We start from the raw sequence: 24,605 nt of genomic DNA, 5'->3' as shown, positions 1-24,605 counted from the left end.
AACTAACTCTTTTAATTTTCATTAATTTTATAAATTAATTATCTAGTTTTAGAATTGACACCAATATAATTATCACAAATAATGTACCTATTTCCAAATCTCTCTCTTTTTAAACTGATGACAGACCAACCTAGATGAGTAGATGGTATCAAATTATTTCAAAATATTTTAATACCTTGGGTGGACACTTCATCAACCAAGACTCCAAAGAGGTCATGATATTGACATTTGCACCTTAAGTGCATACTATTGTTTCATTGAAATAGAATTATGCCCAACTTAGAGAATATGATCAGGCGGTCAAACAATCAAGCTGTACAATAATTGTTAAAATAACATCAGCATTCAACTCACCATTCTGCCATTAGTCGAGAGAAAATGCTAACCTTCATTCTGGGAATAAGGCTATTCACAATGTGGATTAGGCTGTGGACTATAATAGATCACTGAATCTCTATAGAATATAATATGTTCTCACAAAGAGCATTGTTATGAGCTATGAACAACTACATTGAGTTAACATAGAGAAACTTGCTTGGCTTATAAATATTGTTGAACTTCTTCGCTTATATAGAGATGTGTTTCCTTGAGAGTTCCCAGAGAATTATTGAATCAGATTTAGAGGTAATCCATAGGAAGTTCCAAATCCTCCTCAGTATCCCAATCTCTTGGACTGCCTTTCTTTCTCCTAAAACTTCTCCTTGACCTTGAAGCGTAATCCGAAGTTGCAGTTGCTGATCTTTCAGTTTCAGAGTCTGAATAGTATTCTTCAACATCATCCAGAGTCCCAACGTTCTGGTTGCCTAATAAACCCTGCAGTGACAAAACAGTCGTTTGGTTACATTACAACATTGAAAACTGATTCAAAGCATCTAAGATTTATAATGTTTATTGAGTCTTTGTTATCATTATTTATTTTTTCTTTCCTTCTTCTTGTTTTTTTCCCCTTTTTACTTGAAGACACGTGGCCATTTTACATCTTCAATTTTTTTAATTATATTTTTTTTAACTTACCATTCTATGATGCACAGTCGTGATTTCAGGAGAAAATAAAGTTCAATGTCAATCAAGATAAGTAGAAAGTATAGAGAGATACACTATTTGCAAGTTATAAATAATGTAGCTTATCTTAAATTCATGCAAATATGTAGAGTTACTATAGTTGCAAAGAATACGAATAAATGACCCGACGCTTGAAGTAGGTGTGGAAAACAAGAGAAATGAAATGGATAAATTTTGTTCGTAATTTTTTTTTATTATGTTTGCTCTTAAACAAGAAACTTTTTTTTGAACAGTTCAGTAACATACGATTAACTATTTCTTTTTTTCCAAAAAAAAAAAAAAAACATGTCATTGTTTTATTGAGGGACCTCATAACAGATAGTTATTCCACCCCAGGTCTTGCCCAAATCAAATCAAAATGAAGATCAAAAGTCAAAACCATCTCTCAGTTCCTGTGTTTGTTTCCATGCATAAGCCAGAATGAGCATGAGGTTATAATCTTGAGTTGGAGACAAACCTACTTCCAGGCAACTGATAAAGCTGCGGATTTTACCAAGACCTATATTAGATGATGAAGGAAGGAAAATGAAGTTGAAAGAGTTACTACAACTGAAGAAGAAGCTTGTCTTAAGGTTCACAACCGTAGAGCAAAAAAGGTGACAAAGAAGTAGAGCTTAGGTGATGTCGTGAGACATGGGCTTTGTTGGGGGTAGCCGATGGTAACTTTCTGGGGCCAGATAACCTCCATTCCAGTGGGAGAACAGGTGTGATCTGTTTTGTTAATTGTTAGAACTAATAAAGTGTGTCGTGAGGAGAGCTCTGGCCTCTTGAAAGTCAGAACCACCACCCTTCTTTTGTTGCACTGAATGTTTTCTGTTCTGCTTTTTGTATCTTCTACCGTTGGGTGTATTGGGGAATAGGATTTGGCCAGAATCAGCATCTTATTAAGTTGTACAACTGATGACTCAGTGCTTCCATCCATTAATATTAAAAAGATTCCTCAGTTTTTCCCTGCCCGTGTTATTATAGTGTCCTTATGGTGTTGCAGGCCACTAGCAGAAAACAACTAAAATACACAAGCACATCAGCAAGCGAACCTGGCAACTAATATCTCAGTTCCCGAGCTAAAGGTACCTTTGAAAGTCTTTGTATGCGTGAAGCAGCAGCTTCATGTACGACAACTGCATCGGATAAAACTTCCAGTACGTCCTCAATCATCAAAGAGTAGGTAGTCACCTAAAACATCACGAGAAAACATTCTAAATTAGCAAAGTAAACCTTAGAAACTGAATCTGATAAAATATTGGACATTGTTCTTGCATTTAGAGACAGAAGATGGAACTACTAAAAACCAAAAGTGACAGCAATCTATGCTAATTTAGTTAACCTTGATAAGAGACAGCCCACTTACCAAACTTGACGGGATGATGGAGAGTCCAAATGAATCAAGCTCAAGCTCTTCAACAGCCCCAGAATTTATGTTGAAAGTGTACCCACGCACCTAGGGCAATTAAGATTTCCAAAATATAATAAATAAAGATTAAAAAAAATTTCCAAATAGATATGATGCAATTGTAAGAGAAACATATGATCACCTTTCCAATGTTCTGTTGAGAGGGTGTTACAACCTTGTATCCTACCTAACAAAAATAAATAACAAGTTAAAGGCTTTGAGCAGATGCTTGAGCCCTTACACAAATCGAAGTAGAAAAGTAAGAATGATAGTTCTAATTAGTATTGTTTTAAGAGGAGGGGTAAGAAAGTCAAATATAAACATCACAAAATCCTAGAAGAAAAGACATGAATTTGTTTCAAAGATGATGGATTATAAAGATGGAGCTAGAAGCAAAAAGATTATACAAAATTACAACTCCATAGAGGGAAAAACAAATACTTTTCAATAGAAAGAACATCCCACAATTCTATCATGCAATCAATCACAACTAGAAGCCCAAGTCAAATAGCAAATTTCTGCAAATAAAAGAAACAAAGTCACAATTGAAAATTGAGCTCAACAGGAATAAGATATCATTCCTTCTGTTAAGGAACACTTAATCGTCTGCCATGTATTTGTAACAAAGATTTTCTCTCGTTTTAAATTTCTTATTCTAATTCAACTTAGCCATGTAGTAACCACAAGTACAAACAAGTGGTGCACATATTGTCTACATAGAAGCATCTTCATTACAGAAGTTCTAAGGAAAACATTTGATATGAATAGGAAACATAAATTATCTGCATTCTTGGATCAAAAAGTCAGAGTTCAAGTACGGCATAACACAAAAGCAAACTTTTTAATCACAGTATGTCAGGCCAATGGAATGAACACCTATCAATCTCATAAAAATGAAACAGTTCAGAAATTCTTAAGTCTTATTAAACAGCATCAGTGTGTGACTTACCAGAGTCTCCAGTCCAACCATTCGATATTCATTCTCCACAACACTTTCATCTTGGACAAGGACAACATCCCCAACCTGAGAAATAAACAAGAGGAACATGAAACTTTTTAATCAATAAGTCACCCGCAGCAAAAGGAGTAAGGCACACCAATACTCTGAATTAAAAATTAAATATGACCCCAGAGAAAGGTTATAAAACCCTGCTTCAAATATTACATCGGAACTAACAAGAATTACCAGCCACTATTTGGCATTGTGAGAAATGAAGAGTTGGAAGCACTATCACAATCTTCATAGTCGGACGGAAATCTAGCCTAAGTGATTATCTCTTCACATCAATGCAGGCAGAAAGACTAGAAAAAAAAGAAGTAAAAGTAAAGAGTAAATGCAAGAGGGAAAATCTGTTCGAATTAGCATATGCACATTCATCTCAGCAGTACCAGTTTACAAGAAGGAAAGCAATCTCTGGATTTAAAAATTTTTATACCTGGCTAATATCCTCCAGAAGGAACCTTTCTGATTCCCCGGAAAGCAAGTTTGGCCTCACCTCTACAAATAATACCACCCACTGAAGAAATGAAATTTTCAGCAAACGACTTAGTCCCATAAATATACATCAGTGACCGACCAATTTATACGTGAAATCTCAAAAAACTTGCTTACAAAGAAATTCACTGGGGTTGAAGTGACAAAAACCGAGTGCTACAATAACTCAGATGATAAATTAAACACTCACAGAGGTGGTGTCCACCCAAAGCTGCGAGACGAATCCCAAGCTAATAGCAGAGCGAATGCTGATGACTTGTTTTGCCAACAAGGTCGACCTTCTGATCACCTGTTTAGCTCTTCTAATTCCAAGTTTAACATTAAATTTCTCGTCTTTTTCTAAATCAACACCATCTGTATCACTCTGAACTGGAACCAAATCTTCCTCCCTTGAGCTATTCTCTTCCTTTCTGCTCCGCTCATCGACGTTTGAACCAGAATTCAACTCAACAAAATCCTCTGATCCCGATGAAGCTGTCGTATCGTCCCTGAAACCCAAATTATTAGCTGGGTCTCTGGCGGAAGACCCAGGGATTGGAAAATTTACTGCATCCCCATCGACCCGATTCCTCTCTAAACCGAATATCTTTTCCCCTTTATCCTCAAATTCAAGTTCATCATAGGAACGATAATTCTTCGAGCCCATCCTGCGAGAGCGTCCATTCGCCACTGAAGCACTCTTAAGGAATTGTGCATCGCCATTTTTATCATCTGCAGGGTCTAAATAACTGGCATTGAATGAGTTTACACAGAAGGGGGCATGGAATCTGGGTTTAAGTTCGTTTCTTGGCCTTAGATTGAGAAAAGCTAATCTTCGAGCTGTGGCCACAGAATTGGCGATGGAATTTGAAGCAAGAAAATCACACATAGTCTTGGAAAACCTTTTTAGGGGAGTAGCATTGCTTCTTGTTGCGCGCGAACCAAATCTAATGGATTGATGGATCGATAAGAACTAACAAGCACGAGATCGAGGAATGGGTCGGGATGTTACTCTTGGATTCGTTTTTGTTTGGGCCAGTTATTCTCAGATTCTGTGAGGAGGAAAAAGTGAAAAATATTCCTTTTTCTTATAAAAAGGAAAAACAAAAGAAAAAAAGAAGACAATTTCCGTGGTTCTAAAATACACAGACTTGTAATTTTTTTTTTTAAAATATTGAACTACGTTATCTATCAATGTAGACTAAACTATTTTATTTTCTTTTAGTATATTTTTAAAGACAATATTTATATCAAATTCTTTATATTTTTTCTAATCACATATGATTATGTACTACTTACGATACTAATTATAAGATCTCATTTATAAACTACAAATGAGTTCTTATAATTAAGACTGGAAGTAGTATCATTTTGCATAAAAAATAGGACATATAGTAATTGAAAAACTTAACATAATATATATAAATATTCGACTAAATATTTTCCTATTTTTAAATAGCATAGAGTATTAAAATTAAAATTAATTTATCTATCAATCATCATTTAATATATGCCTATAATTATAAATATTATGATAAGCCATCTTGCTTAGTGATTTGAATAGTAGGCTGCTTTTCCTCTCAGATTTCTCTTCGATGAAAAGAAAATAATACTAAAAGTAAAAACTCATCAAAATTGTAGTTTTACTATTTTTGAAAGTTTTTTTTTTTAACTATTCTCTTCTCCTATTTTTCTCTTACTGTTCCCTCCTGCGACATAGATTTTTTTAAATGTTTGGAGATGAAGAACGAACATGCCTTATTTATCCAAAAAAAATAAAAAGAAGAACAAATATGCTCTTATTTCCAATATTCTTCTTTCTTGTTAAGGTTTTTTTTTTTTTTGTGTGTGTGGGTGAAATCTATGCCTATACTGGTTCTTTCTTAGTTGGTCTTGTATGTGGAACAGGATTTGAGGGGGTTACCTCGTAAAAAGAAAAGATATTGACATTTTCTGGTGGGTAATGAAGAAGGTACCATAGCAACACCCTATCACTTTATGAAAACATGAACAAGTCTTAGCAACCTCTTCAGAAACATTCCCTTTCGTTTCTAATATAAGAGCCATTGAGTGGATTGAGTTTAGTTTTAAATTAATATCTCAATCTATTTTATGTCTTCTTTATTTAAATTAATTTACATAACTTATAAATTAATATACGATCCAGTATTATATTGGAGTATTTTGGGAAAATCATTTTATATTTATTATCACTGACTAATGTATTTGACTTTCTTAATCTATTTAAATCAATTAAGTAGCTTGTACAACAAATGACATGCTTAACACGCAAATGTGATTAAATAATCGTTCAAGCTGTGGAAAATGCGTTGGGCAATTCTTATTATTTTATTACTACCGCTGATTGTTAATATAAGAGTTAGTTGACTAATTTGAGTAAATTAAGAAAGTTTGTTAAGTTAGTTGTTTATAATAAATATATGTTGTCTTCCCTAAAATACTTTTACTAATAGTATATATTAGCTAGAACTACTATTTGATAAAACTCTTAACATGTGTAACTCTACAAGGACTATCTTAAAAAAATGAATAAATATGAGAAACGAAATAGATTAAGGTCTTATATTTAAGACTAAATTGAAAGTTAAAATAACTCTTATATTAAGTAGCAAACGTAATACAATCCAAAATTCAATTATTACTGTTTTGTTGTCTTTTTGTACAATTTTTCAGTTAAAACAATTCTTTTTGTACAATTTGATTTGGACCCTATCACATATTGAGGGATATTTAGTTTAATTTATTTTAAATGATTTTACGTTATAAAAAATAAATATGTAAAAAGTGTTTTGTTTTATATAAAACACAAAAACATTTTTCTAGAGAAGGAGCTAAACAAACGCATCACGCATGCCAAGCAATGAGGGGGTGGAAGAGTACAACATAACAACAGAAATATATTCACTCTAAAAACTAACATAGACAAAACATCTAAAAACAAACATTTAGGGGCAATGCACGATACGAGTTAATAAAATATTAAAATTAGGTAGAATTTAAGATAAGCATTATATGCTTGGTAAATAAAAAAATAATATTACATGAAAGAATATCATCTCATGGTTAATGATAAAATCGTGTGAAACCAAATCCAACTAGCACAAGGAATTGGAAACCAAAGCCTAACAGCATATTCCACCCCCTTTAGAAGTCGCCCAATAGTTTGACGCCACGTGTCACGAATAGAAATAACGCTCCCAATTTGCCAGAGATAAAAAAAGGAAAAAGAAAAAGAAAAAGAACAAATAACGCAAGCCATCAGTTTTCAACGATCTATAAGTGGCGGCTCGAGTTCCTCTCACAGAATTTTGTGAAAAGGCGCCATCGCAATTCTTTTTGCTCTTCCCTGCAACATTCCCCGGTACTCCATCCTTGCTTCTCTCTCTCTCTCTCTTTCTATCTCGTTTTCCCGCTGCAATTTCCTTTTCCTTCCGTAGATTTCAAATTATCAAGCAAACCCTTGGGTCGCATGACAAAGCTTCTTACTTTGACCTTGTCTTGGAATTTAACGGTTCGATATTGTGTGGGCTGAGTTAACTGTTGAATTGCTGGCATTAGTTGTATCCTAACCAAGTAAAATTTTTTGTTCTCTAGCTGAATATAACTTTTGCTGACGAATTTTGTGTTCTCTCGGGACTTAGATTGAGTTTTGGGCCATTGGATCGGCATCATAATTTAGACCTTTCTGGCAGATCTTGGTTCCTGCTATGATCTGGTTTTTGTTTTTGTCTATAATTTATTTCGAATAGACAATACTGCTTATATAGCTCTTCTTAATATGTCATGAAGTTGAATTGTCATACTTTGGAATTTCTTCTGTCAATGGAGTCATACAAGTGCTTCGTAATACATGTAAGAGGGTTGTTAATGGGGGATAAAAAGGGAATTGAGATCATATGTAGCTGGCCTCAGGTAGTTTTAGATTATGTAAGGCAAGAGTGGTACCTCTAACGACCCTCTGGGAGTTGGCTAGAGGAGGGAGACAGAGAGGAAAGGGAGAGGGATGTACTGGATTTTCAGTTTTGGAGATTTGTTAATGAATTCACTTATATCTGAGAACCATTATCTTATTGTCATTCCGTTTCTTATGGTCAAAAAATAAATAAAAAAGGACCACTCTCGGATTTCCTCTGTACCAAAGTGGTACCATAAACAGTTTCAGATTTCCTCTATACCAGTTTCAATCACAGTTGTGCCTGAAACAAGGAGATGAGATGAGATGAGATGATCCGAGCATCTCCATGAGCTCAAGCTCACGCTCTCCTCAACACGAACTGAATACCAGTACATCTACCTTCCTTTTCTAACTAATTCCCAGTCAGGTAGGTAGAGGTCCCACTCTTCGTTAACAGAATTTAAAACCACCTGAAGCCAGCCGCATGTGATCTCAATTCCTTTTATTTCTTGTCATACACCTCTGTTAAATATATCAATTATACCTCCTTGGCCCAGCTTGACTTGTTATTTTGTTCTGTTATCGGTTCAAGTTATGTCACTTAGAATTAGAGGTGAGATTATGATTAGTCTATTTGTTGAAAATCTTACCTCTAGAATTGCCTAAAGGAAATAAAAGACTAGCCAAGTCCATTATGGCCGTGCATGTGATGTCTTTCTCATCTTTTTTCTTTCTTGGGTTAATATGCAGATTGCTAATTGGATCTTCATGAGTTCAACAACTACTGGACCATACTTCGTTTCCTGTGCATCGGGAAACAAGAACAGCCTCTTCTGCTGGATTTTGCTCTCCTTACTGCCAAAGTATTTGGGAACTCCATTTGCACGCTTCAACTTTCTTCTCATTCAGGCAATTGACAGGAGTCCATCAGCAGTTGGGGGAATTTAGTTGTAATTACTTTACAGCGTTGGTTACTTTGGCCATCAGCATATTTAGATCCCTGTGCTAATTGGCGAAATGGTTTCCTCTCAGTTTTCTGATTTGCCTAAGAATGGCGTTTGCAAACCATTCCAAACCCAAAGACTCTTTCCTACAAGTCTCACTGACAGTGTAATTACGGACCAACTTGAGCTTGATTTCTCTGATGTCTTTGGTCCAGTTACAGTGCCTTCTATAGAAGTGAATGATGTTGATTCTGCTATTGTTGAGCTTGAGGAAGAATCAAGTGAACTCGTTTATGATGATCCAGCTGTCATTTATACCCGCTCACATTCATTAGTTGGCCCTTCTACCTGTGTTAGCCAATCACTTAAGCTTGGAAAACTCACTTTACATGGAGATGAGGATTCATTGGAAGCAGCGGAGCATGCTGCTGGAGAGACCATTAAAGAAGTTGATGAATCGAATGTCAACATTGCCATCATTGAAGAATCTCTTGAATGTGATAATGGTCATCTTGTGAAGATCCAGGGAGTGAGCATTGAAGATTTTGAGATTTTGAAGGTTGTGGGACAGGGAGCATTTGCAAAAGTCTACCAGGTGAGGAAAAAGGGTACTTCTGAAATATATGCAATGAAGGTAATGAGAAAGGACAAAATCATGGAAAAGAACCATGCTGAATACATGAAAGCTGAGAGGGATATTTTAACCCAAATAGAGCACCCCTTTATTGTTCAGCTCAGATACTCTTTTCAGGTACTTATTCTCAAATTAGTAATACTAGGGTTTGTAGATGCTGTTTTGTTCATTATTGTTGTTGTAATAATCTATACCTATTGGCATTGGTTTCTTAAATTCAACCTTGCTTGTGTAATGTGTTAACTGGATCTTATTTTCAAGTAATCTTTAGTTACCATTCTACTGCTTTCTCTTGACGATCATAGATCAAAATGGTGATATGTTTATTTTGTTCAGACAAAATACAGATTGTATCTAGTGCTGGATTTTGTAAATGGGGGTCATCTTTTCTTTCAGCTTTATCATCAAGGCCTTTTCAGGTACTTTTGGTTTTGGCCTTTCTTTTCTAAGAAATGTTACACAGAGGAGGATAAGTACTTGACTTTGTTGTTTCATTCTTGCTTTTGATTTCAGAGAGGATCTAGCACGCATATATGCTGCTGAGATTGTTTCTGCAGTTTCCCATCTCCACACAAACGGAATAATGCACAGGGATCTAAAACCTGAAAATATCCTGCTGGATGCTGATGGCCATGTATACCCCCGCCCTATTTCATGCTTGTATGACTTTTTCCTCTGCTTTAGACTTCAAATGATCTGAGGTTTTTATATTGATCAACTAGGTTATGCTGACGGATTTTGGCCTGGCCAAGCAATTTGAAAGTGATACAAGGTCTAATTCCATGTGTGGAACAATAGAGTACATGGCACCTGAAATTATTCTTGGCAAGGGCCATGATAAGGCTGCTGATTGGTGGAGTGTTGGAATCCTACTGTATGAGATGCTTACTGGAAAGGTTTGCCTCCTGCTTTTTGTATAATTATAATTGTTCATTTGGATCTTTGAAGTTGATCGAGAACTTATATCTCATCTTGCCTGGAATTCTTACGAAAAATAATGTGGCAACAGATCCTATTTGCTTTTTAATGTTGTTACCTATTTACATATCGTACTAATTTATTTATTTTTGTCGGTGAACATATTTTATTATGTTTTTGTGATAAACTTTTGTGTTCTTGGGGGTTGAGTAGCTAATGATGTGCTTCTGGTTTGGAATAGAAAATGATTGTTTTTGTTGTTTGGTCGTCGTCTCTGCAGCCTCCCTTCTGTGGTGGAAACCGTGAGAAGATTCAGCAGAAAATAATTAAAGACAAGATCAAGCTGCCAGCATTTTTGTCTAGTGAGGCACATTCCCTGTTGAAAATGGTAATGATTAGTTCGCCAAGAACTCATTCTTTTTTTATCACCAAAAAGAAAAATAACTCTTTTTAAATAATATTCTTAGCGTGAAATCAAAAAACATTTCCTCCACTTCCATGTGATATTTGGTAAGCTGACACATCAATTTCTTGTGCATTTAGAAATCCATTCATGAGTTTTTTGAATATCGCATATGAAATATTAAAGATTTCCTTGTTTTGATTCGTCATACTTAGCTTAGGGATCACCCCCCCCCCCAAAAAAAAAAACATTCTATAAATACGCATTCCACTTCCCAATGATTGGATATTTGAATGTTCACCCACCAAACCCTGCCATAAGGTTCAAAATTTTTTCATTTTAGAGAGAATAAATTGACATACTTTTGCTAGAAATATATAAACCCTTTTTATTTTGATTTCTCGCTGCTACTTGTTTATAAAAGTTAAATAAACGCGACTGTCCCTGTTACAGCTTCTGCAGAAAGACGCGACTAAGCGATTAGGCAGTGGGACAAGGGGAAGCTTGGAAATTAAAAATCATAAGTGGTTTAAACCAATCAATTGGAGGAAGTTGGATTCACGTGAGGTCCAACCAAGCTTTCGCCCTGAAGTTGCTGGAAAGCATTGTGTTGCCAACTTTGAGAAGCGCTGGACCGATATGCCCATCGTCGACTCCCCGGCTGCTAGTCCAAATGGTGTCAATCTTTTCAAAGACTTCAGTTATGTGAGATCTGCAGCTTCCTTCCTTCAAAGGAATAGCCCTTCTTGCTAGCTTTAACTGGCGGCATATGATGCATGAGTTTTCTGCAATACTCGGCTTTATTTATTTAGCTGCGTGAAGACTGTAGTACTATGGTACTGCAACAAACATTTTAATGTGTCCTTATGTGTTGTGTGGGATTTACAGCTCGTTTATTATTACATTTAGCTGACTTGCTGATAAATTATTGTGGGATGGACAAATACTATGTGATTTGGCATCCTATTGTCTCTTTGCTGAGGTGCAATTTCATCTCTACTTCATCTGAGTTGGATGATTTTACTTGAGAAATCGAAATTGGAACACTGCTCTTCACTGCGTGTATTTTCCTACTATTGTCATGTTGCTGCGATCTTTGCCTTCTGTATTTTAGGAGGGATATTTGGATTTTAAGAAAATAAAAAAATCGAAGATACGCAATAAAATAAAAGACATAATAATATCCCTTGAAAATGGCTCTATGAACAGTAATTTGCAAAAAAAGAAGAAGAAATTATTATGCGTATTCTCTTATTTATGTGCCTGTAAAATAGACAGAGATAATATAAAAGTACAGGGTTCACCTTTTTTTCAAAAAAGAAAAAAAGGTATAGGGTTCAAATGTTCTTCCATCTGCCTTTTTATGGGTTATAATTTTTGAATGAGTTTTGTCCTTTTTACAGGTTACATAAACGCAGATATCTGAATATTTAATTGTTATTTCTAATTAATTATATATTTTTTATCTTTTTTTTAAAATCATTTTTTGGTCTGTGTTTTTTTTGGTCACTTTCTTTTTCATCCACGCTCCCTGAAAATAGAAGTATTTGAAAAAATAAATTACATTTTTTACATATTTATTATCTTTAATTAAATTAACTTTTTTTTATTCACGGGACTTAATCATTTATAGCTTATAAAAGGACCTGGGCATTATTAATTATTCACATGATAAGACATTAAAAATAACGAATTCTAAATTATATTTATATATATGTGTGTGTTTTTATTTTCTTAAATTCGTTTTTCTGGGCAAAAACTTGGTTAACTGTAACGTAACGTGGATCATCGATGATTCAAGCTCCTGGTCAAAAAACCGTCGACGTGTCAGCGATAAAAAGAGCTATTCATTAACTTTTTAAGTAGATTTTTAATGTAAGAACCATTTTAATATTTAATTTGATTATAAATATAAAATCTTAATTTATTTTATCTTTTAAATTTATCTATTTTTTAAAGATAATTCTGTAATAATTATATATATTAAAAAATTTATCAAATAATAGTTATAACTAACACATAATTATCAGGTATTTTAAAAAGAACACTTACTGTTATTATAAATAACTAATTTACTTAATTTTTTTTTAATCTACATTCATCCCCAAAGAACTATGATACGCACAATTGTTTCTGACCTTTTTATCTTGTTAGACATATAAAATAAAGGGAAAATGACAATAAAATACCACCTGAATTCCAAAAAGACAAATAAGGGACCTGAATAAGTAAAATGACAAATAGGGCACTGGGTACCAATTTGGAATATAGATTTTCGGCCAAAAGACCGAATTGCCCTGATTGTCTCTGAATATGTTGCCCTGAGCAGTGTATTCATGCGATAGAGAAAGGGAGAAACTGATTTCCTTCTACGAAACTAAATCCAAGTTCCTGCAGTCACCAAAAAGGATTTTTCGAAATCACGTTGCCGTCGTCGTAGGAGTAGATTGCCATCGCTGAATTTGGTTACCATCGCTGAAATACATTGCCCTGTCTGAAATAACTTGTACCCCCTGAAATTGTCGTCGTCGAAGAGGTCGCTGAAGTATTTGAATTATTCATGAGTGAGTAGAATTGATGGCGGGATTTGGATTATTCATTTTTGTGGCTGTTTCATGGTGAAATAGGAACAGGATTATTGCATTTGAGGGTTCATATTCAGTATTTGGTGAATGATGAAGCAGAAATCAGAAAATAGTCGCAAGCAATTACGTAATGTAATTGCTGTCATATGTTTGCTGGTTTTTGGTAAATCCCATTCCGTGAATGGTAAATCTCATTCCGTGAATGGTAAATTTTAATATACATGTAGTTAATTATGAAACTTAATAGTTCAATGTTTATTGTGATGTACTTCAGGTGCACGTTCACTGAATGATTTATTTATGCTTACAAGTTGCTCTTCCGGTGAAAACAGGTTTACAAAACCCATTGAAGAAGTGGTCACTTTCACTATAAAAGTTGTAAATCCCATTATGTGTTTTGTAAAATTCAGCGTGAAATTTTATTGGTGGTGAAAAGTAAGTTACTCATCCCCTGAAAAGAGGTTGCAAAACCCATTTAAGAAGTGATCATTTTCACTAAGAAAGTTGTAAATCTCACTACATGTTTTGTAAAATTCAGCATATAATTTTATTGGTTTTTATAAACAAGTTGCCAATCCCTTGAAAACATGTTGCAAAACCCATTGAAGAAGTGATCATTTTCATTATGAAAGTTGTAAATCTCACTATGTGTTTTGTCAAATTCAGCGTGAAATTTTATTGATTTTTAGAAACAAGTTGCTCATCCCCTGAAAAGAAGTTGCAAAATTCATTTAAGAAGTGGTAATTTTCACTACAAAAGTTGTAAATATTACTCTATGTTTTGTAAAATTCAGCATAGAATTTTATTGGTTTTTAGAAACAAGTTGCCAATCCCTTGAAAACATGTTACAAAACCCATTGAAGAAGTGATCATTTTCACTACGAAAGTTGTAAATCTCACTATGTGTTTTGTCAAATTTAGTATGAAATTTTATTAGTTTTTAGAAACAAGCTGCCCATCTCCTGAAAACAAGTTACAAAACCCATTGAATAAGTGGTCATTTTTACTACGGAAGTTGTAAATCCCACTATACGTTTTGTCAAATTTAGCGTGAAATTTTATTAGTTTTTACAAACAAGTTGTTTATCTCCTGAAAACAGGTTGCAAAACCCATTAACAAAGTAGTCACTTTCACTACAAAAGTTGTAAATCACAATATGTATTTTGTAAAATTCATAATTAACTACATGTATAGTAAAATTTACCATTCACATAGTGGGATTTACCATTCACGTAGTGGGATTTACCAAAAACCAGCAAGCATATGACAGCAGTTACGTAACGTAATTGCTTGTCATTGTTTTCTGATTTCCACTTCATCTTCCCCGCATGTTCACTCCCTCTCTCACTACAAATCCTCTTTCCCACAACCAAAACCCACCAAATCAACAATCTCTACAGAATGGTGATGCGAAGGAGTAAGATAATAGCATTTCCAACATTCTTCTTTCCTTCTTCCCGCATTTCATCACCGTCGGTCTTCCTCTCTCCTTTCTCTCACTGCGTCGCTTTCTTCCTCTCTCCTTTCTCTCACTTTCAGACAGGGCATTTTGGTCTTTTGGCCAAAAATCTGAATTCCAGATTGGTACCCAGTCCCCTATATGTCATTTTGCTTATTCAGGTCCCTTATTTGTCTTTTTGGAATTCAGGTGGTATTTTATTGTCATTTTCCCTAAAATAAAACCTAACATTTTGGTCCAAGAAAATGTATTCCTGTTGGATAAAGCGAAAAGGCCAACGGATGGCAAGAGAGCTGCCACTGCCTTCTGCTGACGTTACTCTTAGAGCAACCCCAAGTTCTGAGCATTGTCATCTTTTGTGACGCCTTTCATGGCTTCCTTGCTTCGTCCTCCTGCATATACCCTTCAATACAACCTCATGACAATATCCTTCTCTCCTCTGAAATCCACTCCACCAAATAATATTTCCTTCTTAACAAACCGTCTCAAGAGTAACCCTGTAAAGTGTAAAGCTTTTCTGGATAACATTCCCAACGATTTTTTGGAGAGCACTATATACCTGAATCAATTCCCTGTTCTTCAATCAGGAGTAGTCCAATTTCAGAGATTAACTGCAGATTTATCCGATTTCCAGAAGTGGGGTTTTCTTGTTTTTGCAGGACTGACATGGATTTACTTGACTGCAGGCCAGGTGTTCTTATAGGCGCCATTGATGCCTACCTTCTGGCTCCTCTGCAACTCGGTTTGGACAATTTAATAGGAAGAAGGAATCTCAAGAGGACTGATTTTAAGATTGGAGATAAGATTGGGGAAGGGTCATTTGGTGTTGTTTACTCTGGTGTTGTGGTTCCCAAGAATGGTTATGTTGAAGAGAATGTACAGAAGAGGGGAAGAGGCAAGACAGCAACAAATTTGAATGTGAAATCTAAGGATAAAGTTATTCTGAAAAAGGTATTCTTATTACATGCATTTGTAGACAGCTTTACTTATATTGCATGCTTCCTGGTTCGATGAAGCCATGGTTGGATCAGTTTCTTTCTACAGGTAATAATGACAATGTGTGTGTTTGTTTATATCCATATCCTTCTTTCTTTGTTTACTTTGCTCTAGAAATATGAATGTTTCCTGGTCTGCTTTATAACTTCTAGAACAATGAAAAGAATGAGACAATAATTTAAGTCTTCTTATTTTGCTACCCGAACTCCAAAATTGATGAGAAACCTGTGCACTCTGACATGGAAGCAATCTCTTTTCAATGCATCCCCTTCTTTTTTAAGTAATGATAATCCTGTTGAATGTCTTCAAACGTTGGCTGGATGGCATGTACAGGTGAAGGTTGGAACCGTAGGGGCTGAACAATTCGGTGACTTTGAGGAGTGGTTCAATTACAGGCTTTCCAGAGCAGCTCCTGAAACATGTGCTGAATTCCTGGGAAGTTTTGTAGCTGATAGAACAAATTCACAATTCATAAAGGGTGGAAAATGGCTCGTTTGGAAGTTTGAGGTGCTCTACCTGATACTTTCTTGCATAAGCAACAACCATGGATCATTCATTGATGTTTTACTGGGAAGAAAAATAGAAAAAAAAAATATTATCCATCCATGCACCAATTAACCTCCGAAAATTTTGTTTTAGTATGTTATGGTGGTCTTAATTGTGATCTTATAATATAGATAATTATAACTAAAACTATGGTCTGGTCTATACCTTGTTCTATTTGCATTCATTGCATAAAGTTAATTAAGCAAATTTGCTAAGAAACGCACACACATGTCATTAGCATCTATATTTTTATATACTAAGTGCAGGTTGTCTCTTAACAGGGAGACCGCACTCTTGCTGATTACATGAAAGATCGCAACTTTCCTTCCAACTTAGAGTCTGTTATGTTTGGAAGTGTCTTGCAAGGTGTAGACTCTTCTAAGCGAAATGCGTTGATCATCAAGCAAATAATGCGCCAGATCATTACATGTCTTAAGAAAATTCACGACACAGGCATTGTTCACAGAGATGTGAAGCCTGCCAATTTAGTAGTCACTAGACGGGGGCAGATTAAACTCATAGATTTTGGTGCAGCAGCAGATCTTCGAATCGGAAAGAATTATGTACCCAGCATTACCTTACTGGATCCTGACTACTGTCCCCCAGAATTATACGTTCTCCCAGAAGAAACTCCAATCCTCCTCCAGAGCCAATTGCAGCTTTCCTTTCACCAATTTTGTGGCAGGTTCTAATGCTCATACCTTGTTTACAAATTAAATTACCAAAGTCAGCTCTTTTGTCGAAATAATTATGTCTATAAGGTATAGGGCTAGATTTATTTGTACTCTCTAAACCATAGATTCTTGTTCTTGGGTAAGATTTTTGCATCGGCTATAGAGTCTCCACGTTGTGATGAAATTCACCATTTCATCTTTATGTAGTTATTTTCTTCTGAAAGACACACTGTAAAATCTGTTTGCATTATATTGTCTGCATTGAGCAAGTGCTAAAAGTAGAATCATGCGATTGTTGTTGCAGCTGAACAGTCCTGATCTGTTTGACATGTACTCTGCTGGGGTTGTACTCCTGCAAATGGCAATACCATCCTTAAGATCTCCAGCTGCTTTAAAGAACTTTAAGTTGGAAATCAAAACATGTCAATATGATTTGATCAAATGGAGAGATTATACTCGCCTGAGGCCCGATTTCCGAATTCTTGACTGTGACTCGGGTCGAGGGTGGGACTTAGCAACCAAGCTTATTTGTGAGAGAGGTCCCTTTAGAAGAGGACGTTTATCAGCTGCAGATGCTTTAAGGCATCCTTATTTCCTTCTGGGTGGTGATCAAGCTGCTGCAGTCCTTTCAAAATTGAGCTTAAGCAGAAAGTGAGATGCTTAATGATGTGAGTATACCGATTCCCTTTTTTCATTTTTGCATGGTTTAATATTTTCTTTTTAATTTTGTATTGCTGAGCTTGAGCTAAATGTTGTGTTTTTGCTGTCAGTTATTTGTTTCTGAAGCTGTACAGCAGTTACTTTCCTGTTTCCAGGATGAGAAACTGAGTAAATAATTCCAATATGAACATGAAAAGATTTTGTTACATATTGAATTAATTAAACAAGGAGGAAAGGATACCATCTATGTGGACAACTTGTGACTTTTCTTTGTTCGGCCCTTCCTCTCCAAGTTTGCGGGCACACGGTGGGCTAGAGCTCAAGAAAGATGTTTATATTTCACAGAAGATAACTGCCACTGTTGGTTGCTGCTGGCCTCGATTTGTATCAAATTCAGAAAAGAGCCCTCTGTGGCTTAGGAGCTAAATCAATCTTTTCCCATGAGTCATAATTGGGTTCTTCTGAGTTGTATATCAGATGTTTGGTAATGCCAGCACATGGGTGGTTCTGACTTCTATGGCTTGAATCAAGATAGAAAGAACAAAACGAAGCCACATTTTATTGCCATATTCTAGTATCTGATGTTTCACTTATTGGGGGAAACTGATTATGCATTCAAGAGAAATGATGTTCAATTCTATATGACAGATTCATCTGAGCTATGTCCTTGTAGATGATGCCTCTTTTTGCAACCTTAGTTTGCCTATTTTGATTCTTGCTTGATGCTAATGTTTGTGTTTTTCATGTAAAGAATAGTAGTATACTGTCACATACAGAACGAGAATGTGAACCTCCATTGTTATCCCCTAGTTTCCTGTCTAGTATCATTTTTGGAACTCGAAGAACGAAGACAGATTCTTGGGACTCTTACATCATCCATTATATCTTAACCTGCATCCAAGGATACAAAAGCTAAGCTTGTTGAATATCTGTATTCAAGCAAAACCACTACTGTTGGGTTCTACTCCACCCTTGTTGGATTCAAGCCCAAGCCCAAAGTGAGTAATGGGTAAGTCAAGTTTGTTACTGTTGTTAATATGAGAGATTTGAGGGTTAAAGGCTACATAGGAAAACACTTGGTAACTTCCCTGTCCCTGAAAATCTCTCTCAAAAAAGCCTCCTCTTCTCTCAGATGGTGTGTTTACTGTGTGTCATAATCCGTGCTCTCTGTGTGATTCAGATTCATGTATTCCTAGTAAAAAGTTGTAGGCAGGAATCATCTCATAAGCTCTGTGTACCTAACCTCCCCATATTCCTAATCTCCATCTTCCATTCCCATTATAAGGATAAGGTTCATGACAGATACATAGATGCATGAATAAGGTTGAGTTCATGTACCTATGTATCAATGTCTATATAGCTATAAAAAGTCACACCAAGTAATGTACCTTAGATAAGCATCTTGTCTTCAGGTCAAAAAGAAAAACAAAAGTATCTTGTCTCAGATTTTATGTAAATTGTAATGTACAGACACGCACTATTTATAAGAAGAAAATAAATGTGAATAACTTTAAAAGATATATAGAAATAAGTTACCGTTTGTGCGTCGTGGAATTGTAGTTTGATTTGCTTTGTATATTATAATATTTTACTATTGAATGTTTTAAATATTGTGCAAAACTCAAACTAACAATCTAATTCGAGCTTATTTGGATTCACAATCAATTATTAAGCCGAAACAAAACTTTTATCACATCCTTATTTTTTATTTTGTAAATCACGATTAAAAAGTTATTTATAAGTTATTTTAGTTTTGGTATTACCAAGACTTATTGATGGCCAAAAAAAAACTCATGCTTATTAAAGTTACAATTTGATATTTCAAATATTATAAAATATTTTAAATTATTCAGATGAAAAATTAGTTACTTCCCTCGATTTCATTTAAAATTTCAATTTAATCCTTTAATTTCTATTTTCTGGCCAGTATGTAAACGATGTAAGCTTTTAAGTTTAAAACATATTACAAGAATATCTTTTTAAAAAATTGCTGAAAAATCCTCCATTTCAGTATTTATTACTCCAAAACATCTAAAATTTCTTTAAAGGTCTAAACACAACCTATTATTAACAGATGCAATTTTTTTTAATTATGTATAACTTATTTTTAATTATCTACAAAACAGGAGATATTTGCTTATAGTTTAAGAAGAGTAGAATATAATTGAAAAAGAGTTGTACTTACTGAAAATAAATTGCACCCGTTTAGGGACCTAAATTCTTGAATTTCCTTAGACAATACATTTTGTATTAAGATTTTTTTTAGCAATTTCCCCAATCATTTTTCCCTTTTTTAAATCTCATTTCAATTAAACATGCCAATGTGGACTAGCTGCCATTGAGATGCTTCTAGGTTTATCAATTTTATTCAATTTTAGAAAACTTCGTTCGGTAGGACTTTTTCTTAGTTTGGTTTTTGATGGAAAAGCGTACACTCATGTGTGTACATATTTGTACACTCTCATAAACCTACACACACACACACACAATATAAAAATTTTAGCCATTCATAATTTTTTTTTAAAAATTAAATAATATAATTAACTAAATTGTTGACCCTCAAATCGCTGGCTTATGTATTGCGTGGCTCTTACTTGTGTGATCTTCAAATATTCAAACATTTCAAAAGGATTGCAAACCAAATCCATCAAATTCTGTCACAATTTATAAACTATGGATTTCTTATAAAAAGTACACAATGATGAAATTTTTTTAGACTTCATACGACTTTCTACAATCATCCTGGTTTCAAAAAGATATTAACCATGCCATCCTTTAAAAAAAAGAGAGACAGGAAGGCCAGATTAGTGCATACTCATCAAATTATTATATGTTGATAAATGATATATTCATAATTAAAGAAATTAACAAGGAAAATTAATCAATTAATCCTTTTTTTTATTTAGTGTTACAAATTACAACTCAATTCCTATAATTTTGAGTTGGTTGAAACTTAGGCTGTGAACTTTCACTCTGTACAATTTAATTTTTATAATTTTAACCATTTAAAATGTTGGTCTTTGTATTTTAGAAAATAAAATTATGATAACTAAATGATTTTTTTTTTGAACTTGGAAACAATATTTTAAATAGCTAAATTATAAGCATTAATTTGCGTCAAGTCAAATTTGAGAATTGAGTTTGAAAAGAGCAAATTAAGTTAAAATTTAGCCATTTAAGACAATACTGTAGGGGCCAAATGTTTAATTTTTCCAATTAGGAACAACAAAAAAGGTTTTTGAAAGATAGTAATTAATATATTAAATTTTTGTTTATTTTAGTGAAGAATCATAATCAATAATTGATAAACGGAGTCACCAAACGCGCCAGTACAGGGAGCCGCTTTATGAATACAGTGGACGGCACTTCCGAAACCGCGTGGGGACCACGCCTTTCACCGTAACTCTGATCTGTCATGACTCCTGAGGGGCTCACCGGAAATATCCCACCGTCGTAAGGCCATAACCGTCATTTCATACTGCATAAACATCTGTTTCTATAAGCTTTTAAGGTAATCAAATCCTTTGTTTTTTTAGCTTCATATTAAGCAACTTGAAACAGCCAGCTAGTATTTTGCTAAATTGATCTGCACCGTTCACTTATCATCTGGACGATCCAGACGCGCATTACTAAAGTAACGATTGAGCAGAGTTTCAGTAAATAAGCTCTCATTTTCCTTCCCTTTCTTTCTGTGATCTTCTTCAAATCCAAATCCTGAATGCATCAGATCTTCCTGGTCATACTTGTTTCCACAGAGTCTTAAATTGCCTTCATCATTCTGTGGATTTTTGTTTGAGTTTGATAATCCACCACCTGCTCCTTAAAGATCTGTGGGATTGTTTTCAAGTTCTGATTTTGTTGAATTTTTCTGGTCACGCGCAACACTAGAAGGCTCTGGGTCATGAGGGACATCAAAGGGTTTCTTCCTTGGATTCTTCTCTTAGCTTTTCAAGTTGTTCGAGCTGCGGATTATGTGCCGTCTGATAAAATATTCTTGAGCTGTGGTGGTCCTCCAGATTCAACCGATACTGATGGAAGAAAATGGACTTCTGATGTTGGGTCGAAGTTCTTATCGTCTACGGGCAAGTCCAAGAAATCTGAGGCTGCAACACAAGACCCGTCCGTGCCGGAAGTTCCGTTTGTGACGGCGCGTGTGTTTGAGTCGGAATTCACCTACTCTTTTCCGGTGGCAGCTGGTCGGAAATTCATCCGTCTCTACTTCTACCCTTCTTCTTATGACGGACTTAACGCCTCCAATGCGATTTTCTCCGTCACTGCTCAATCCTACACGCTTCTTAGGAACTTCAGTGCTGCTCAAACGGTATCAGCTTTGAACTATGTCTCTCTTGTGAAAGAATATTTGGTCAATGTTGAAGGAGATTCGCTGAATGTAACCTTTACTCCATCTCCTAATGCTTCTAATGCATATGCCTTTGTTAATGGGATTGAGATTGTGTCTATGCCTCCTGATATTTATGCTTCTCCTACTGAAAATCCTGTGATTGTGGGCACACAAACTCCTTACACTTTTGATAATAGTACTGCCCTTGAGACTGTTTATAGGCTTAATGTTGGTGGGAATGATATTTCGCCTTCCCACGATACTGGTTTGTTCAGGTCATGGAATGATGATACTATTTATCTTTATGGTGCTGCTTTTGGAGTCACTGAGCCTGCTGATCCTGAGGTTAACATCACGTATCCTCCAGACACACCCTCTTATGTTGCTCCTGTTGATGTCTACTCTACGGCTAGATCAATGGGGCCAAATGCTGATATCAATAAGAATTACAAATTGACTTGGATTTTCTCCATTGATTCTGGGTTTTCCTATCTTGTGAGACTCCACTTTTGTGAGGGTACTACCAATATCACCAAGGTTAATCAAAGGGTGTTCGATATATTCCTTGGTAATCAAACTGCTGAAGACGAAGCAGATGTTATTGCATGGGCGAAGAGCCAATATAATCTTCCACATGATAATGGGGTTCCAGTGCATAGGGATTATGTAGTGTTTGTTCCTGTTGGGCAGCCACAACAGGATCTGTGGCTTGCACTACATCCAGATACTAAGTCACAGTCTGAGTACTATGATGCAATATTGAATGGAGTGGAGATATTCAAAATTAATGATCCTGCTGGTAATCTTGCTGGGCTGAATCCTATTCCTGCTCCAAAGCAAGATGTTATCGATCCATCATTGGCTAGGAGCTCAAGTAAGGGCCAATCGAAGGTTCAGAAAGGAGCAATTGCTGGAGGTGTTAGTGGGGGAGTAGTTCTATTACTTGTTGTTGGGCTCATTGCCTTTGCTGCTTCGCGTCGTAGGAGGCATGGCAAGAAGGATTCCGGTACAAGCGAAGGCCCATCTGGCTGGCTTCCTCTTTCTCTTTATGGTAACTCCCATTCTGCTGGTTCTGCCAAGACCAACACAACAGGAAGCTATGCATCATCGCTCCCATCAAACCTTTGTAGGCATTTCTCGTTTGCTGAAATCCAGGCTGCGACAAACAACTTTGATGAGGCTTTGCTCCTTGGTGTGGGAGGATTCGGTAGGTTTACAAAGGAGAGATTGATGGTGGAACGACCAAAGTAGCAATTAAACGTGGGAATCCTCTTTCTGAGCAGGGTGTACATGAGTTCCAAACAGAGATTGAAATGCTCTCTAAACTTCGCCACCGGCATCTTGTTTCGCTGATTGGCTACTGTGAAGAGACACTGAAATGATCCTTGTCTATGACTACATGGCTCATGAACTCTCCGGGAGCATCTATACAAGACCCAGAAACCTCCTCTGCCATGGAAGCAAAGGCTTGAGATATGCGTTGGATCTGCTCGAGGTTTACACTATCTACATACTGGTGCCACACACTATCATCCATAGAGATGTGAAGACTACCAACATCTTACTGGATGAGAAATGGGTAGCAAAGGTTTCTGATTTTGGATTGTCAAAAACTGGTCCCACATTGGAAACACCCATGTGAGCACCGTAGTTAAGGGTAGTTTTGGGTACTTGGATCCAGAATACTTCAGGAGGCAACAACTGACTGATAAATCTGATGTTTACTCCTTCCTTCGGGGTGGTTCTTTTCGAGATCTTGTGCGCTCGCCCAGCTTTGAACCCAACCCTTCCAAAAGAGCAAGTGAGCTTAGCAGAGTGGGCTGCTCATTGCTACAACAAGGGCATTCTTGACCAGCTCGTTGATCCTTACTTGAAGGGCAAGATAGCCCCAGAATGCTTCAAAAAGTTTGCCGAGACTGCAATGAAGTGCGTCGCCGATCAGGGCATCGAGAGGCCATCGATGGGGGATGTGCTGTGGAACCTCGAGTTCGCTTTGCAGCTGCAAGAGAGTGCAGAAGAGAGTGGCAAGGGCGGCATTGGAGGAATGCATGACATTGACGAGGAGGAACCACTGTATGTGAACTCCAAGGGGAAGAAGGACCCGAACGACGCATTGCCAGGTTTCGACGGTAATGTAACCGATTCCCGAAGCTCAGGAATGAGTATGAGCATTGGTGGTCGGAGCTTGGCCAGTGAAGACTCTGATGGGTTAACACCAAGCGCTGTGTTTTCTCAGATCATGAACCCAAAAGGGCGTTAATTTCATGCAAGAATCCCTACACAAGGATGAGGACTACATAATACTTTGAAGCTGTTAATGTTGATGAATGGAATCAAAATTGAACTTTCAACATCACTATTATTATTTAATTTATGTATGTTATATATTCTGTCTCATTTGTTTTGATATTGTAAGTTGTAATTGTGACCACATTACATGAGGATGAAACATAACCGGTTCAGGTTATTAACCATTTTACCTTCCCCTGAAACTATTGTTCAATTCTGTGCAGGTAATCACATATTCATCCTTATAGATCTTTCTTTTAAGCAATAACAAGGTTCTGGCATTGTCTTCAAGTATGTTAACGTACTCT

At 35.9% G+C, this 24,605-nt stretch overlaps 2 protein-coding genes and 2 pseudogenes across 4 annotated transcripts; 3 read left to right on the top strand and 1 right to left on the bottom strand.

The window, feature by feature from the left end:
• Positions 1-340: 340 nt before the first annotated feature.
• LOC114763145 (uncharacterized) lies at positions 341-4,818 on the bottom strand. Its single transcript, XM_028952753.1, has 7 exons — positions 4,141-4,818; positions 3,892-3,972; positions 3,405-3,479; positions 2,598-2,642; positions 2,414-2,503; positions 2,137-2,238; positions 341-813 (listed from the first exon to the last, which is right to left on the bottom strand). The coding sequence occupies exons 1-7, from the start codon at positions 4,816-4,818 to the stop codon at positions 619-621; spliced, it is 1,266 nt and encodes a 421-aa protein (XP_028808586.1). The 3' UTR covers positions 341-618.
• Positions 4,819-7,192: 2,374 nt separating this feature from the next.
• On the top strand, positions 7,193-11,798 carry LOC114763143 (serine/threonine-protein kinase AtPK2/AtPK19). 3 transcript variants are annotated; one of them, XM_028952749.1, is made up of 7 exons: positions 7,193-7,311; positions 8,596-9,540; positions 9,760-9,842; positions 9,937-10,057; positions 10,146-10,319; positions 10,622-10,729; positions 11,198-11,798. In XM_028952749.1, the coding sequence occupies exons 2-7, from the start codon at positions 8,863-8,865 to the stop codon at positions 11,495-11,497; spliced, it is 1,464 nt and encodes a 487-aa protein (XP_028808582.1). In that variant the 5' UTR covers positions 7,193-7,311; positions 8,596-8,862; the 3' UTR covers positions 11,498-11,798. The 3 variants fall into 3 exon arrangements, with proteins under 3 accessions (XP_028808582.1, XP_028808585.1, XP_028808583.1); XM_028952752.1 differs by lacking the exon at positions 7,193-7,311 and adding an exon at positions 7,363-7,523 and having other exon boundaries at positions 11,198-11,557; XM_028952750.1 differs by lacking the exon at positions 7,193-7,311 and adding an exon at positions 7,755-8,272 and having other exon boundaries at positions 11,198-11,557.
• A 3,280-nt stretch (positions 11,799-15,078) lies between these two features.
• LOC114763142 (serine/threonine-protein kinase STN8, chloroplastic-like) lies at positions 15,079-18,338 on the top strand (annotated as a pseudogene).
• A 2,882-nt stretch (positions 18,339-21,220) lies between these two features.
• LOC114763141 (receptor-like protein kinase FERONIA) lies at positions 21,221-24,500 on the top strand (annotated as a pseudogene).
• The last annotated feature ends 105 nt before the right edge of the window (positions 24,501-24,605 follow it).

This window comes from Neltuma alba, unplaced genomic scaffold, assembly GCF_004799145.2.
Source record: "Neltuma alba isolate B1F8T4 unplaced genomic scaffold, ASM479914v2 tig00011258_pilon, whole genome shotgun sequence".
Lineage (NCBI taxonomy): Eukaryota > Viridiplantae > Streptophyta > Magnoliopsida > Fabales > Fabaceae > Neltuma > Neltuma alba.
The sequence above is the reverse complement of the archived record's forward strand: the minus strand, read 5'-3'. Positions and strand labels throughout refer to the sequence as shown.